Below are 16,632 nucleotides of genomic sequence, written 5' to 3'. Positions count from 1 at the left end.
TACAGGGAGCAAAGTGACAAAATATAATGTCCAGTTTTACAGGGAGCAAAGTGACAGTGCAAAGTGACAAAATGACAAAATATAATGTCCAGTTTCCAGGGAGCAAAGTGACAGTGCAGTGCACACACAAAGATGTACAGAGAAGATGTACACTGAGTGTTATTGTGTGTACAGAGTAGTGCAATATAGCATGTGCAACAATCAGCTGAGGTAGAATGTTATGTTATGTTGTGTGGGGGTAAGAACAGAGAATCCAGATCCTAGGTGTACTGGTTGAGGGCCCAAATGGCCTGCGGGAAGAAGCTCCTCCTCATTCTCTCTGTGTTCGCCTTCAAGGAATGGAAACGTTTCCCTGACCTCAACAGAGAGAAGAGTCCATTGTTGGGATGGCTGAGGTCCTTCATAATCTTGCTGGCTTTGGTCCAGCACCGCTTGCTGTATATGGTGTTCAGGTCAGGAAGCTCGGTGCGGATGGAGCGCTCGGCTGATCGCACCACCCTCTGGAGAGCTTGCCTGTCCTGTTTGGTGCTGTTCCCAAACCAGGCAGTGATACTTCCCGTCAGGATGCTCTCAATGGTGCAGGTGTAGAATGTCTTTAGCACCTTTGAGGGCAGATTAAAGTCCTTCAGGCATCTGAGATGATAAAGACGCTGCCGGGCCTTCTTCACCAGGGTGTTAACGTGTGATGTAAACACCTAGGTAACGGAAACTGTCCACTCTCTCTACTGGGGACCTGTTGATGGTGAGGGGCTGGTAATTCCTCTCCTGCTTTGTGCTAAAGTCCACTATCAGCTCCTTAGTCTTGCTGACGTTCAGGAGGAGATTGTTGACCTGGCACCATGTCTCCAGGTTTTTAATCTCCTCTAGGTAGGCCGTCTCGTCGTTATTGGAGATCAGGCCCACCACCACAGTATCGTCCGCAAACTTCACGATGTTGGTGGAGCTGGAAGTGGCCACACAGTCAAAGGTGTACAGAGAGTACAGCAGGGGGCTCAGAACACAACCCTGGGGGGCTCCAGTGCTGAGGGTGAGTGAGGGTGAGACATGGTTGCCCACCCGTACTGCCTGAGGTCTGTCTCGCAGGAAGTTGGAGATCCACTGACACAGGGATGGGCTAAGGCCCAGGATCTCCAACTTAGTGGTGAGTATGGAGGGAATTATGGTGTTAAACGCTGAACTGTAGTCGACAAACAGCATTTTGGCATAATTCCCCCTTCTGCTGTCCAGATGGCTCAGGGCTAGGTGTGCGAGGTGTGCGATGGCGTCCTCTGTAGATTGGTTGCGTCCTCTGTAGATCGGTTCAGTACCAAACGCATTCGATTCAGTGCCAACTGCATTCAATTCAGTGTCTACCGCATTCGATCCCGTACCAAATGCATGCGATTCGGTACCACCTGCGTTCAATTCAGTATCTACTGCATTCGATTCAGTACCATCTTTATTCAGTTTAGTACCATCTGCATTAGATTTAGTGCCTGCTGCATTCAATTCAGTATCATCTGCATTCAGTTTGATATCTACTGCACTGGATTTTGTATCAACTACATTTGATTAAGTAGATATTGCATTCGGTTCAGTATCAACTGCATTCAATTCAGTGCCTACTGCATTCGATTCAGTATCAGCTGCATTCAGTTCTGTAGCTTCTGCATTGGATTCAGTATCAACTACATTCAATTCAGTACCCAGTGCATTCAGTTCAGTAGATACCGCTCAGCCTGTGATACCGTCCAGACATACTACATCCACCATGTTGGCACTGTCATGTGACCTGCAACATTATAATAACTGCAAAAACAGTTGTTTAAACCTTCAGCAAGTTACTCAGATATTGATAAACAAGTCAGGTTTAACCACAAGGAACAACCTGTAATAGCTACAGCACTTCCGCTTACTCTGCTATTTTTAATTTTAATAGCGCTTCCATGCCAGTCCCTTTGCCTCATGGGATAGCTCAGTGCACATTGGTTCCATGCTGCAGAATCTCAGCCGAAGCAGGGGATCATCTGGGGATTTCTCACCTAACGTTTCAGAATTCTGACGGACTACTTCTCTGGTGTACTGCTTATATATAGGGATATTCAGATACAGCCTTTAAATAAGTCTGTAGATGTGTTTACATACCAATGTGCATGAATCGTATGATCCAAAACTTGATATTTTTGGTTGCAGGTTAATATCAGCTTAACCAAGTATATGTTTTGTCTTTGCTGTTGGTCTTCCTGTCCTCTGACATGAATATTTTCCTCCTGCTAGGATTTTAGCACCTCAGCTAATATTGGGGTGTGATAACATTTTACTCATTTGTTGAGCTGGTGTATGACGTAGGTGTCTAATTTTCCCACTAAATTTCACCTTAACACCCCTGACAGAGTGTTGACTGTGAATCACTATGACATGATTGTCAGGGTAACTCACAGCACTCATCAACAGCATATTCTAGAGTATTATTCTGTCCTCTGACTCAATATTCCCTTGTTGCAATATTCCCTAATTGATGGTGTACGAGAAGGTGGTCTGTGTTTAACTCCCATTCTGATCAAACTGAAGATGGAAGTCAGTTTAGTAATAAAAACAGATTTATTTATACTCAAGCAGATACATACAAGTGAAATAAACGAAATGTAGCTTTACTGTGAAGGATTGAATGTTTCAATTTCAAGTATTTCTCAGTATAGGTTAGTTTTTTGTGCTGTGGATTAAACTAGTTTCAAGTTCAATAGATTGGATACTCCAAGCTGTTTCTTTTACCACTTCAGTCTTCGTGGAAAGCAACCTGAAAAAAATAAAAGACCTCTAAGTGTTAGTGATTTTTTTTTTTTTTTTTTTGGATAAGCAAATATGAGTTTTTGTCTCTTTTTTGGTGTGTAGGTGTGTGCTGGTAATACCTCTGGTGTTTGGTGTCCTGCTGCGCTGACGTGGGAGACTGAGGTCAAAACAAGAAGGGGATGTAGGTGTGTTCAGGACCTCCTCTAGCACTGATTGCTCCATGCAATCCTAAAGAGAGAGAGAGAGAGAGAGAGACGTTGCTTATTAGAAATTCCTCAGTTTGAAGTTTTGCATCTTTAATTTAATTCCACTTGTGACCACAAGGGGCAGTGAGAATAAACCTGATACCTTCTTGTGTACATGCATGCCGAAGTCACATGGTGATGTAAAATCCTGTTTCCAATAATACCACCATAAAAATAAACATTCATAATGCATTCGAGGCGATGAAGGTGAAGAAGGAAAGTGTTATTCTAAGCTTTTGAGGACAGGTTACCTGTGTGGTCCGAAAAGGCTTGTAAAGGGCTTGTATGAGAGAAATATTTTAAGTACTGTGTCATACACCGATCAGCCATAACATTATGAGCACAGACAGGTGAAGTGAATAACACTGGTTATCTCCTCATCACGGCATCTCTTAGTGGGTGGGATATATTAGGCAGCAAGTGAACATTTTGTCCTCAAAGTTGATGTGTTAGAATCAGGAAAAATGGACAAGCGTAAGGATTTGAGCGAGTTTGACAAGGGACAAATTGTGATGGCTAGATGACTGAATCAGAGCAACTCCAAAACTGCAGCTCTTGTGGGGTGTTCCTGGTCTGCAGTGGTCAGTATCTATCATAAGTGGTCCAAGGAAGAAACAGTGGTGAACCGGAGACAGGGTCATGGGCAGCCAAGGCTCATTGATGGGGAGCGAAGGCTGGCCCGTGTGATCCGATCCAACAGACGAGCTATAGTTGCTCAAACTGCTGAAGAAGTTAATGCTGGTTCTGATAGTTGATAGTGATTGCAGTTTGTTGTGTATGGGGCTGCATAGCCTCAGACAAGTTAGGGTGCCCATGCTGACCCCTGTGCACCACTGAAAGCACCAGGATGTACTATGGGAAGAAGGCAAGCCGGCGGATACAGTATCATGCTTTGGGCAATGTTCTGCTGGGAAGCTTTGGGTCCTGTCATCCATGTGGATGTTACTTTGACACGTACCACCTACCTAAGCATTGTTGCAGACCATGTATACCCTTTCATGGAATCGGTATTCCCTGATGGCTGTGGCCTCTTTCAGCAGGATAATGCACCTTGCCACAAAGCAAAAATGGTTCAGGAATGGTTTGATGACCACAACAATGAGTTTCAGGTGTATGTCCATATTCCCCAGATCTCAATTCAGTCAAGCATGTGTGGGATGTGCTGGACAAACAAATCCGGTCGATGGAGGCCCCACCTCGCAACTTACAGGATCTGCTGTTAACATCTTGGTGCCAGATACCACAGTACCCCTTTGGGGATCTAGTGGAGTTCATGCCTCGACGGGTCAGGGCTGTTTTGGCACCAAAAGGGGGACCAATGCAATATTAAGGTGTTCATAATGTTATGCCTGATCGGTGTATGTCACCAAGAAAGAAAAGGCGATGCCGTATAAGCACTATGTTTGGCTCTCCAAAGAACCTTAAGTGAATGGTTCTTAAAAGTACTCCTTTTGTCTCTTTTTACAGTATAAAGAATCCACTACAAAATTTAAGGTTAAAGGTTCTATGAATGTTTAATAACCTTTCTTTTTAAGAGTGTTTGTGACTTTGTTGAAAGGTCACAGCCTTCACGTAGGCAAGAACAGGAAGGTATTGTCATGGTGCCTCTGATGGTCAGGAAACATAAAGCAGAACTCCTTCTCACCGGAGCCGGGCTTTCTACAGGCTTAGCTTTGGCTGTAGAAGAGGAAGTTTTCCGTATTTTTTCTTCCTCTTTCTCTCGCTGCTCCCGTTCTCGTTCCCTCTCTCTCTGCTGGAGAATGGTATGATGAGCAGCTCTGTACTCCAACGCAAAGTCGCTGACGCTTTTGCAGAACGCATCTGCGCTCGTCTCCCTCACCATGGAGCGTGAGTAACCCAGGTAGAGGAGGAATGAGTGAAATCTGACAGACAGAGAAAGAGAGACAGCAGTGAGAGAAAGAAAGAGAGAGATAGAAAGATAGAGAGTGAAAGAGATATACAAAAAGGGAGAGAGGCAGAAGTGAGAGAGAAAGAGAGAGGGATAGAAAGAGAGAGAGACAGATAGAAAGAGCGAGAGAGAGACAGAGAGAGACAGCAGGGAGAGAGAGATAGAAAGAGACAGAGATAGAAAGAGAGCAGTGTGAGAGATAGAAAGCGAGAGAGGCAGAGAGTGAAAGAGAGATATAAAGAGAAAGAGACAGCAATACGAGAAAGACAGAAAGCAGTGAGAGAAAGATAAAAAGAGAGAGACAGCAGTGAGAGAGAGATTGAAAGAGAGACAGAAAGCAGTAAGAGCAGATAGATAGAGAGCAGTGGGAGAGAGATAGAAAGAGAAATAGACAGAAATAAGAGAAAGATAGAAAGAGAGACAGAGACAGCAGTGAGACAGAGAGAGATTAAGAGAGACAGAGAGAGAGTCGGCAGTGGGAGAGACAGGAAGAGACAGCAGTGAGAGAAAGATTGTGAAAGAGAGAAGACAGGGAAAGATAGAAAAAGAGAGACAGAGAGAGAGAGACAGCAGTGAGAGAGGGATAGAAAGAGAGAGAGACAGGAGTGAGATAGATAGATAGATAGAGAGAGAGAGAGAGAGAGAGAGAGAGAGAGATGGAAGTGGGTGAGAAATAGAAAGAGAGAGACAGCAGTGAGAGAAAGATAGAAAGAGAAATAGACAGCAATAATAGAAAGATAGAGGATAGAGAGAGAGAGAGAGAGAGAGAGAGACAGCAGTGAGGTAGAGATAGAAAGAGAGAAAGACAGAGAGTGAGATAGAAAGAGAGACAGCAGTGAGAGAGAGACAGAAAGAGAGACAGCAGTGAGAGAGAGACAGAAAGAGAGACAGCAGTGAGCGAGAGACAGAAAGAGAGACAGCAGTGAGAGGGACAGAAAGAGAGAGAGACAGCAGTGAGAGAGAGATAGAAAGAGAGAGAGAGACTTAAACTTATGCGTTGCAGTTGTCCAAAAACTTCAGGTCTGAGAACTCATGTCTGTATTTTCAGAGCTACCTGTTAATGACCCGCCGATGCACAGCTCTCAGCACCTTCAGCCTTTCATTGCACTCCTTCAGGAACTGTGGAAGTCTGTGGTAGAGGCATGCCTCGCTAATGCCCCTCTGCTCGTCCCCGTCTCCTCGCCCTGCTCCTTTTTTCCCGCCTTCTTTATTCAGCACATGCAGCTGCTCCCATGATGCTTTGCAATGGGACTCCAGTGCAGAGAGACTGGACTGAACTTGCGAGTAATCACACTAGCAGACCAAAGCATGCTAATTATTTATAGCAACGATGGTAATGAGTATTACATGCATAAAGTGCCTCATTTTTGTGTTACATATTTAATCCAGTTGTGTCTTCCAACATTTCTACACCTGAGGGACTTTAATCCAAAACATTACAGATCTCGAAATTCTACATAGAGATGTATGTGAAATACCATAGAATAAGATATTAAACAGAGTTAATTTGATTATTTTAACACAATTTCCTGTTGTATATTTCTGTATATAAAGGCATCAAACTAGAAACACACACACGCACACACACTGTACCTTACTGGCCCGGGTGACGGCGGTGATGTCAGAGTACAGGTCCGAGGATTGTGGGTAAAGCTGCAGGAGTAACACGCACACGTGATGTAGAAGAGGCTGCCGGCTGTGTGTGTCCCTTACCTGCGAGAGCTTCCCCAGGTAGCTCAGCTCAAACCCTCGAGCCTGGAGAAGCAGAATATACACCAATCAGGCATAACATTATGACCACTGAGAGGTGAGGTGAATAACACTGATTATCTCCTCATCATGGCACCTGTTAGTGGGTGGGATATATTAGGCAGCAAGTGAACATTTTGTCCTCAAAGTTGATGTGTTAGAAGCAGGAAAAATGGGCAAGCGTAAGGATTTGAGCGAGTTTGATGAAGGACCAGATTGTGTTGGCTAGACCACTGGATCAGAGCATCTCCAAAACTGCAGCTCTTGTGGGGTGTTCCCGGTCTGCAGTGGTCAGTATCTATCAAAAGTGGTCCAAGGAAGAAACAGTGGTGAACCAGCGACAGGGTCATGGGCGGCCAAGGCTCACTGATGCACGTTGTGAGTAAAGGCTGGCCCGTGTGATCCGATCCAACAGACGAGCTACTGTTGCTCAAACTGCTGAAGAAGTTAATGCTGGCTCTGATAGAAAGGTGTCAGAATACACAGTGCAGGACGGGTCAGGGCTGTTTTAGCAGCAAAAGGGCGACCAACAGAATATTAGGCAGGTGGTCATAATGTTATGCTAACACACACTGATAGTCAGGGTTTTTTAGAATGTGTTGCTACAATGATTTGCATGAATTTTAAATAATCTAACCAAGCGATATGTGAATCAACTTAATGTACACACAATTAGAAAACGCACCTATATTTACGTATAACATTTAGCACTGTCTTTTATCGGACAGGTTTATACTGTACGGTTCTAAAAGCGAGAGGTTTGTCATGATTTCCTCATCCACATCACGCTATCCATTTTATTTCACTTGTTGTTCTAGTCTTGGCTCCGCCCTTAATCCTGTAAATGGTCTTTTACTCATTTTGTTCATCTGGTTTATGTTAGCCCTGATTAGTTTGTCTATTTGTACCCTGGTGTTTCTTTTTATTGGTTGTGAAGTTTTATTGTGCTTTTTGGATCCTTAAGTCCAAGCTTTGTTTTTTTTCAGGAATCCTTTGTTACTGTTTATGATTATGTATTTTGACCCTGTCTGCCTGTGTTTTGACCCCTACATTGCAATTTGATGATGGTTCTTGGTTTACTCTTAATAAAACACATGCTGAGATCTCAGCACATTACACAGTTAAAGACACGCAGCTGCAAAATTGTACTAATTTGAGGATATGTTTTTGATGGACAGGATAAATGCATCTGAAGTATGCTGAAAATGTAAACTGTACGATTTAGTCTTCCATATTTAATTGCTATTCTGCGTCATTTCCCTTGGCAACGATACTAAAAAAAACATTTATCTGGCAATATAAATATTTCAAAGATGATAGAGATAATATCTCACCTTGCAGCCGTTAAGACAGTTACCAATGGCGAGTACGGTTGCAAGTATACAGTGGAACGTCTGATTGGTCGCCAGCTGCTCCATTGCAAGCTTGAGATGAAAGAGAGGCTCAGCAATTTCCTGTTTACAAGAACATTCAAGTAATGCATGAAACAATTTCGCATAAAAAAACAAACCCTGACAGCAGCCATGCTCTATAAACAAGAAAACGTCACTAGGAAAATTAAAAAGAATTTATTTATTTAACATGAAAGCAAGTGTATTCAGAAATCCTATAACAAAATTGAATTTTTTTCACTCCTAAACTAGTAAATAATACATGTTCATTAAGGCATTCATAAATAAACCAGCACTGAGTTTATACACAATGCCTTTATACAATGTGTCACAAAGCTGTGGTTATCTGTAGGTATCTTTGTATAGAGTATTTGAATAAAGTGGTACATTTCATGAATTACACTAATTTCCCATGTAAATGTGGCTCTGTGAAAGCCATATAACCTTCAAGGGGCAGTATGTGATGCCTTAATAACATTAATCTTGGACTTTTGTACTATGTTTCTTAAGTTCTTAAGATGCTTTGAGACAATGTTCATTGTTAAACTGCTATTACTGAACTGAATTGAATAAACCCCTGTGTGCAAATGAAATAGAAATTAGAAATAGCCTTTATTTGTCCAATCCTTGGAGGTTGGGGTCAGAGCGCAGGGTCAGCCATGATACAGCACCCCTGGAGCAGAAAGGGTTAAGGGCCTTGCTCAAGGGCCCAACAGTGGCAACTTTGCGGTGCTGGGGCTTCAACCTCCCGGTCAACGACCCAGAGCCACCACCACCCCTCTAAATGCCTCTGTTATACAATGGTTCTCTAGAATCTTCTCACCAACACTAGAGCATGATATGGTATCTTGTTTATACAGGGTCAATAGAAAATGAGCAGAAAAGCTAGATGCCACATGGCAACTCCATCTGTCTACTATAGGTTTTAGACTCTTCTATTTCAAGTTCACTTAAAACATAGGAGGATCTCCAGTCTTCCATGAAGATGGAGGTCCCTTGCAGAGAGCCTGATGGACCATGATGGTTCCCACCATTGAAAAGGCAGTATGCCTATGGGACTCCAGAGTGTCGTCATCCATGGTGCTGTGTTATTGATGTTGTTCTTTTGGCTGTTTGCTGTTCAGGGTCGCCACAGTGGATCATTTGGTCCGCGTGTTTTGATTTGGCTCAGGTTTTACGCCAGATGCCCTACCTGATGCAATCCTCCCATTTTATGCGGGCTTTGGACCGGCACTGAGAGTTAATCTTCAGTGGCTGGGTTAGCACCCTGCCTGGGAATCGAACCCAGGCCATGGCAATGAGAGTGCAGGATCCTACCACTGGATCACCAGGAGGCATACATATTGATGTGATGGATGAAAAATAATCCTTGAACATAAATGGAGATTTGCTCTCTCTCTGTTCAGCAATCCCTGAAGTAAAGATAATAAAAGATAGACAATACGAGTCTGGTCTTGTTTCTTCTTAAAGCCAGGCACGGCCTGTGTACTATGGCCTCTTTCGTTCATATCCCAATCTTTGCTTGATGAAGAACAGTCATGGGTGATGTAGTTGGGGGAAACCAAATCTCTTCATCAATCTGGGACAGCAAGTCCACTAACTCTTAGTAATCTGTGCAATAAGGACTGCATTCAGAATTGAATATCCTTAAGCACGTGTATTTGAGGATTTAATACCAAAGTTGTTCACATCAGCATTTGGACTAGAGATGTAAACACTATTCAGATGTTTATGAGACGAACTGCAAAATGATCATCTGGGCTTAAAGGTAAGTGCTTTTGTTTAAAGGCGATGGTCTTGACATTACTGACATTAAAAAATAAACCTTGGACATCTAAAATCTGGCAACCTCAGGCACATGAACCACAGCCAAGTAATATACATGATCTGAAGGCTGAGTGGCCAAAGCAGCTGTGTAACCTGAATCTAAATATTTGTAACTTTCCATGTATAAATATTGAAGTACACTTTCAGTGCTGACTGTGAATACAGTCCTAAGAGTATAATCCTTAGAGAAGTGTTCAACTTGGCAGAATGCATAGAGCAGAATATCTATATTACTAAACTTTTACAGCAATATCAGATGAAAAATAGGAATGTTTTTGCTCAGATGTTTTTTTTTTTAATCAATAGCAGTTAAAGTTCCAATGATCAGATGGTTTTAAGTTCAAATATGAAGATGTTGATGCCTAAATTTCAGCCTACAAAACTCAACAATATACTTGGACCATAGTCTCGCCTACTTCTAATTCACTTTAGATTAGCATATCTTCCAAAAAAAAATAAAAAGGAATGGGAATCTTACCTTCTCCAGTGTATCATAGTCTAGTGCAAAAGCCCAGAGTTGCAGCCTGGAGCTCAGGTGTGTGACATTGCCCATGGTGAAGAGACATTGCTCAGCAAGAGCCAGAGGACATCGCGGTGCCTGAGCTTTTGCCTCTTTAATCAATTTCAGCTCTTCTTCAGTCGGGATCAGAGATTGAAGCCTCTGCATTAAAAATGATTAATGTTTAAATTATACACATAAAATATCACCGTCCTTATGTATCAAAACATCATTACTATCGTAATTAGTTCAGCTTTCTTCATGTAATAATAGAAGTCAAAACAAAGTGTAGAGTAGAATTTGTGTAAAGGTCACACGTTCTACACTGTAATAAAAAATCTGTCATAAGAAGCCTCGTTTAGCTTATTTACAAATGAAGACAAACAGTTTTTGCTCTATTAAAATGCCACCTTCCTTCATTATTCATAACGTTATTACAAGAAATCTTTACTGCTTATCCTACACAGGGTCAATGGGAAGCTGGATCTATCCCAAGGGACTCTGGGTATAAAGTTGGGGACACCCTGGACAGACAGCCAACCCATCACAAGGTACAATCTCACCCCCCATTCACATAATACAGACAATTCCATTCAGCCTATAACAATATCTTTAAACAGTGGGAAGAAACTGGAGTACCTGGAGAAAACCCCCAAAGCACAGGGAGAATATGCAAACAGGATTAACACAGGAATAAAACCCTGTAGGGGAGAGGCAAAATTGGAACCACTAAGCCATCATGGAATTAGCAACTACTTTTCCAAATATCTCAGTGATGAGATATCTAATGAAAGTGTGATGCTGGTGGTCATAGAACAGTTTACCACCCTCTGTGAAATGACAGCTCTGTCATTTGGATATCTGTGGCTCTTGATTTAATTCATGGCTCTTCAATTAATTCCAATTTCAGACAATAAAGCATTAAGGATCCTACCTGTACATCTTCCCTGTCCAGAACACTGGAGTCCATGCTGTAGATAGCTGGAGGTAGCAAATGGGGAGGAGGCAGGCTGCTCAGGGCTATAGTAATGATGTTACTCCGTTTTACACCCAATACAGACACACACAGCTGATTCTGCTAGAGTGAAACACACAGACAGAGAGAAAAGGAGACAAAGAATTTGTTTAGATAAAATAGAAAACCTTTTTCATGTCTTCACATTAACAATAATATAATTGCTCACCCGTGTTCCACCCTTCAGAGCAGAAAGAGCTTTATTACTGTTACTCTTGCTTTCAAACAGATATTCTAGTCTGTTGGTGTCCAGATGAACCGGCTCCAAAGCAGCCCAAATGGACTGCGAGCCAAAACGGCTGACTCTCGGCAGGGGCTGCAAACTCAACAACTCCTTCCAGTGGAGCCTCAGGGTTCGACGGGCCGATCCCGAAGCCAACAGATTCACCTGAGGAGATAAAGGAGGAGGAAGAGGAGGGGCCAGTGGTGGTGCTTGCGGAGGTGCTGGAGGATTTGAACGGTGGCCTGGGTTTTGTGTGGGCGGTACATTGGAACTTTGCAGAGGATCATCATCGGCAATACCGAGGTCAAGATCTTCTTCATCCCACAAATCAGAAAAATCTAAAGTGTTGAGCTGTAGTCGAGGAGTGCGGTTGACAAAAGAAGGCCAGGATTGCTCAGAATTGGAGTATTCAAACTGTTTCATTGGTGTTACTTGGCAAAGTCACGACAAACTTTTAAATCATCTGTAATTATGACAAGCCAGAGTTGCTTTTAGTCCTGTTTATAGATTCATTTCCAGTGGTGTAAACATTTCTGTTTTCAAAAAACTACTTCATTACTTCATCTTAAGACATCCAAGTGTTAGCTTAATTCTTCTAGACACCATCCAAAAATCACTTTAAAGTGTTCAAATAACAATCCAAGCCTAACCAGTTTCCAGAAGTTTCCGGAGAAATCTTCATCCAAATACTAAGCCGATGTCCACAAATCAAATCTGCTTAGTCAGATATCCAGTCCACATTGTTTTTAGAAAGCAAGGATCTTCTTGTATGATATCCTTTCTTAAACATTCTCCAGACTGTTGTGTAGCTTCGAACCTCTGAAGCTAACCCTCAGCCACCAGCATGTGTGTCCTCCACTCTTCAGTAACTGTGTTTGAGTAGCTTTCTGAACCGACGGTCTATATGGGCATCGTTCCGTGTTTATTTGAGTTGCGCCCTTTTCCTTAATTTTCTTATCACTCCAGCATCTCCTGTTTATATTGCTCCCTGAGTATACACAACTGTGCTATCGTTTTCTGTACATCTCCACCCTCTTTTTCACCCAAACCAAGCGCCACTCTTTCTTGCTCTGTTTGTGTACTTTTCTTTTTTCTTTTTTTTGGCTTCTGTGCTGGTCCAAGCCTTCCATTTTGGACTGAGAGAATAATTTAAGTTTAAATGTAAGTCACATTTGTTTTTATCAGACTATATTGGACTAAACTAAAAACTCAAACCAAACTGCATTGCACTCAAACATACACAATACATTAAATAAGGCATTAAAGTAGAATTAGAATTAGAGTAGAATTACTTTTACCATGAAGAATCTGGTACCTTAATTATTTTCTTATACCTGCAGATCCTTGAGTGTCCTATCCTTCATAGAATTCAGGAATTGTCCAAAAATTAAATTAAGGACCCAATTACACTTTATTAGATTTAATATTACTTCCTGTCATGTTTTAGCAGCTATATTCAGCCTCTCTTATTAACTAATCAATTATTACCATAGAAACGATAATGCTTAAGAATGAGAGCATTAACGTAAACCCATCCAGGCCATACTTCCAAAGCTTTTGTTATAGAAAATGAATGAAAACACACTGACCCATCAGATTCAAGAAATCAACAGTAAACTAATGATTTAACTGACATTAATGAATATATTTTGATAAGAATCAAGAGAGTCATATTTCACATATTGCTAGACACAATGATCATAAGCGATCATTTAAATATGTATGGGTTTGTCGGCAACTTTTGGTACATAATTTATTCATTTGAAACACAGCACTTACAGTACAGAAGCCCAATTCATGCTACATTCACACATACAGAGACCCGAGCACACAATTTTATACACAAATGACAAAATGACAGATCTCGCTCCAGAATGTTTGAATTTAATGGCAAGAAAACTGATTTGTTGTCATTTGGGACGCTAGTTGCTCCACCCAATGATAAATGCTGTTACTATGATAAATGCGGAAAACAGTAGTAGGAACGCCAACTGGCGACTTCATAGTACAGCGACTGGAGACTTGCGTAAACTCAATCGCACAGAAATTTTAACTTACAATGAAAATAAATTTGAATTTATTTTGCTATTATTAGGACAAAATACTCAATACAGATTTCTGTCCATAGCTACTTGTTAATTTCCTGTATTTATTCTGATAATGATTTATTTTGATACTGATAAATAAACAGCTGAGGAAGTGTATAGTTTTCTAATCTGGAAAAAGGGGGCAATTTATAACATAGAGAGGAAATTGAGGCAACCCAAAACATTTATTCTGACCCACAGTGCAGGCTTGTCCAACACAGCTGCCATAGAACACCTACAGCATTTCATTTTAATTGCGTCCAGATGTTTTCACTTTCACGTGTCATTTCATTTCAATTGAAGTGCAATGAAAAGCATTTCACTGATCCCTACTATAAAGACATTCATGTGTCAGGGTAGTTTGTGTGACGCAGGAGTTTTTTTCCTATTATATGCTATTATGGTCTATTTTAAGGAGCCACTGTGCAATCAGTTGACCGGGTCTAATAGGCTTACAGTCTGTAAATCTCACTCAGTTATAAAATACACTTGAGACCAGAGTGTAAATGCAATTCATTCAGGTATATAGAATGCTGCTCATTTAAGCCACACATATAAGAAACGATTAAAACCTAGCCGCATCCAAGCGACTGAATTGTACAGATGTAGTCAGCTTGTAATATTTTCACTGGGTTTTATAAAAATATTTTTTTTACATTAATCAATTTTCTGTCATTTGGTTCATATAGAATAAATGAAATTATAAGCACTTTACTCTTTACACTTTATAATAATTTATTTAATTTATTACAATAGTCTTCTTTAGCTTGTCTTAGGTTATTACATTAGATCATGTTAATATAATAAATGATAAATATAAAACCAATTTCAAAGCAATTGCATGACCAACATAAAACAGTTAGTCAGCTAGCCAGTATAAGAGTGTATTAACATCATAAATGCGATATTAGATAGATATTTATCAGCTATTAACGACAATCTTCCAGAATTACAAACTTATATTTATTATTCATTAATTTATTTATTATTATGAAGTTATTATTATAAGTAACCAGGGGTGGAATCTATATACTGAGACAGATATAGACTTGGATAGCAAGTGAACGTGAGGAAATTCATTGTAGTTTTAACACAAAGACACTTTTTGACCATATATTATACAGTATAGTAGTATAGTATAGTATAGTATAGTATAGTATAGTATAGTATAGTATAGTAGTAGTGTTTATAATCACACTATGATCTCAGTGTCACCCAGATGATGATCGGTTTCCTTTTGAGTCTGGTTCCTCTCAAGGTTTTTCCCTTACATCATTTCAGGGAGTTTTTCCTTGCCACCATAGCATCTGGCTTTTGGCATAAACATAAATTGTATAAATTATATTCCGAATTGATATATTTCTGTAATACTGCTGTAATACTGTTAATAGAAGAATACAAATACAACTGAATTGAATATACTGTTATTATCAAGAGGCCCTAGTCATAGTATACCGTGTAATATAAGCTTGAGTTCTACTGGCAGATTCCACTCTCAGTTTGGTGTAAGTATAAGTATATGGTGTAAATGTGGATGTGCTGATTGATATATTTAATTATTATGTTGAATTTGCTCCATTTCTTTAACAAATTCTGATTCTGAACGTTTCTTACTTTCTGACTCTGATCTCATGTATCTGTTTCTTCTTCTTCTTCTTCTTCTTCTCTTTATTGTTATTTATTTATTTTTTATTTACATATTTCTATTTCAGCCACCTAGTCACTGCTTGTTCAACCGCTTTAGTCAACTCCTTTTCATGTTTCACATTTGCTCGAAAACCCATGGGAAGTGATAGACATCGCTCATACAGACCTGCCCCATAATTATGCATAATGATGTATAATTATCCAGTGGCACCAGTGCCAGTGTCTAGAGCAAGAGGTCAAATGGAAGCTTGATCGTGTCTATAAAGCATCCTCTTTCTCTGATAGACAGGACAAGAAATGTCTCTCAACCCCTGAAATAATGACTTTTCTTCAACCTTGGTGAGCAGAAAAAGCATCTCAGTGTGCACAACATCTCAGTTTCTTGGGGTACAACAGCAGAAGACCACATCAGGTTCTCAGAAGAACCAAGAACAGGAATCTCAGGCTACGGTAGGCAAAATTGGACAGTGTAATTGGACATAGGCCTAATGTCATTTTACCAATCTTCACGTTTCCATACGATGACAAGACTAGTGTTTCTCAACCTTTTTATGAACACAGTCACAACAGTGGCTAAAGGCAAGCCATCTTTGGTGGCTGCTGAATTTTTGTTAAGTTGTCTTTATCTGCCACATATACATTACTGCACAGTGAAATTCATTCTTTGCATATTCCATCCTTGGGGGTTGGCACATGGTCTGCAGTGATGCAGCGCCCCTGGAGCAGGGAGGGTTGCGGGCCTTGCTCAAGGGCCCAACAGTGGCAGCTTGGCCATGCTGGTGTTTGAACCCTGATCTTCCGGTCAACGACCCAGAGCCGTTGACCGGAAGATCATCATGGTTAATTTTTGTTAATGCTACTGCTTCCAGCTTAAAGAAAACACCAGTGTGACCTCACAAAGCCAAATTTTGAGCCCGGCATTAAAGCAGATTTACCAAGCAAGGTCAATGCATTAGTAACGAAATGACCAACATATACTAAAATGAGCTGATTTAGTTTCTTGGTATATATATATATGAGCTTTTCCAGATATTGATTTTCAATTTAATTTCCAAAAAAAATAAAGGTCGGTTATTGTTAGGTACACACTTTAACAAAAACAAATAAATAAATAAATAAAAATAAATACTTCTATGCTAGAAACCATGTGCGCATACTATTTAGCGCACTACCATGCCGGCTTTACCGTAGGCTCTTGCTGCGCGTGCGCGTTTCGCGTGCCCGCGCAAAGTCGACGCCAATTGGCCGTTCCGCGTGTCCGCGTTCAGTCC

At 40.8% G+C, this 16,632-nt stretch overlaps 1 protein-coding gene across 2 annotated transcripts; it reads right to left on the bottom strand.

Moving 5' to 3' along the window:
- Positions 1 to 2,615: 2,615 nt before the first annotated feature.
- si:ch211-63p21.2 (FH1/FH2 domain-containing protein 3) lies at positions 2,616 to 16,630 on the bottom strand. Of its 2 annotated transcripts, none has more exons than XM_058384969.1 (9): positions 11,574 to 16,630; positions 11,324 to 11,467; positions 10,369 to 10,551; positions 8,007 to 8,126; positions 6,517 to 6,678; positions 5,978 to 6,216; positions 4,660 to 4,897; positions 2,889 to 2,997; positions 2,616 to 2,776 (listed from the first exon to the last, which is right to left on the bottom strand). In XM_058384969.1, the coding sequence occupies exons 1-9, from the start codon at positions 12,048 to 12,050 to the stop codon at positions 2,748 to 2,750; spliced, it is 1,701 nt and encodes a 566-aa protein (XP_058240952.1). In that variant the 5' UTR covers positions 12,051 to 16,630; the 3' UTR covers positions 2,616 to 2,747. The 2 variants fall into 2 exon arrangements, with proteins under 2 accessions (XP_058240952.1, XP_058240953.1); XM_058384970.1 differs by having other exon boundaries at positions 11,324 to 11,464.
- Between the last annotated feature and the right edge of the window lie 2 nt (positions 16,631 to 16,632).

This window comes from Hemibagrus wyckioides, linkage group LG29 (genome assembly GCF_019097595.1).
Source record: "Hemibagrus wyckioides isolate EC202008001 linkage group LG29, SWU_Hwy_1.0, whole genome shotgun sequence".
NCBI lineage: Eukaryota > Metazoa > Chordata > Actinopteri > Siluriformes > Bagridae > Hemibagrus > Hemibagrus wyckioides.
The sequence above is the reverse complement of the archived record's forward strand: the minus strand, read 5'-3'. Positions and strand labels throughout refer to the sequence as shown.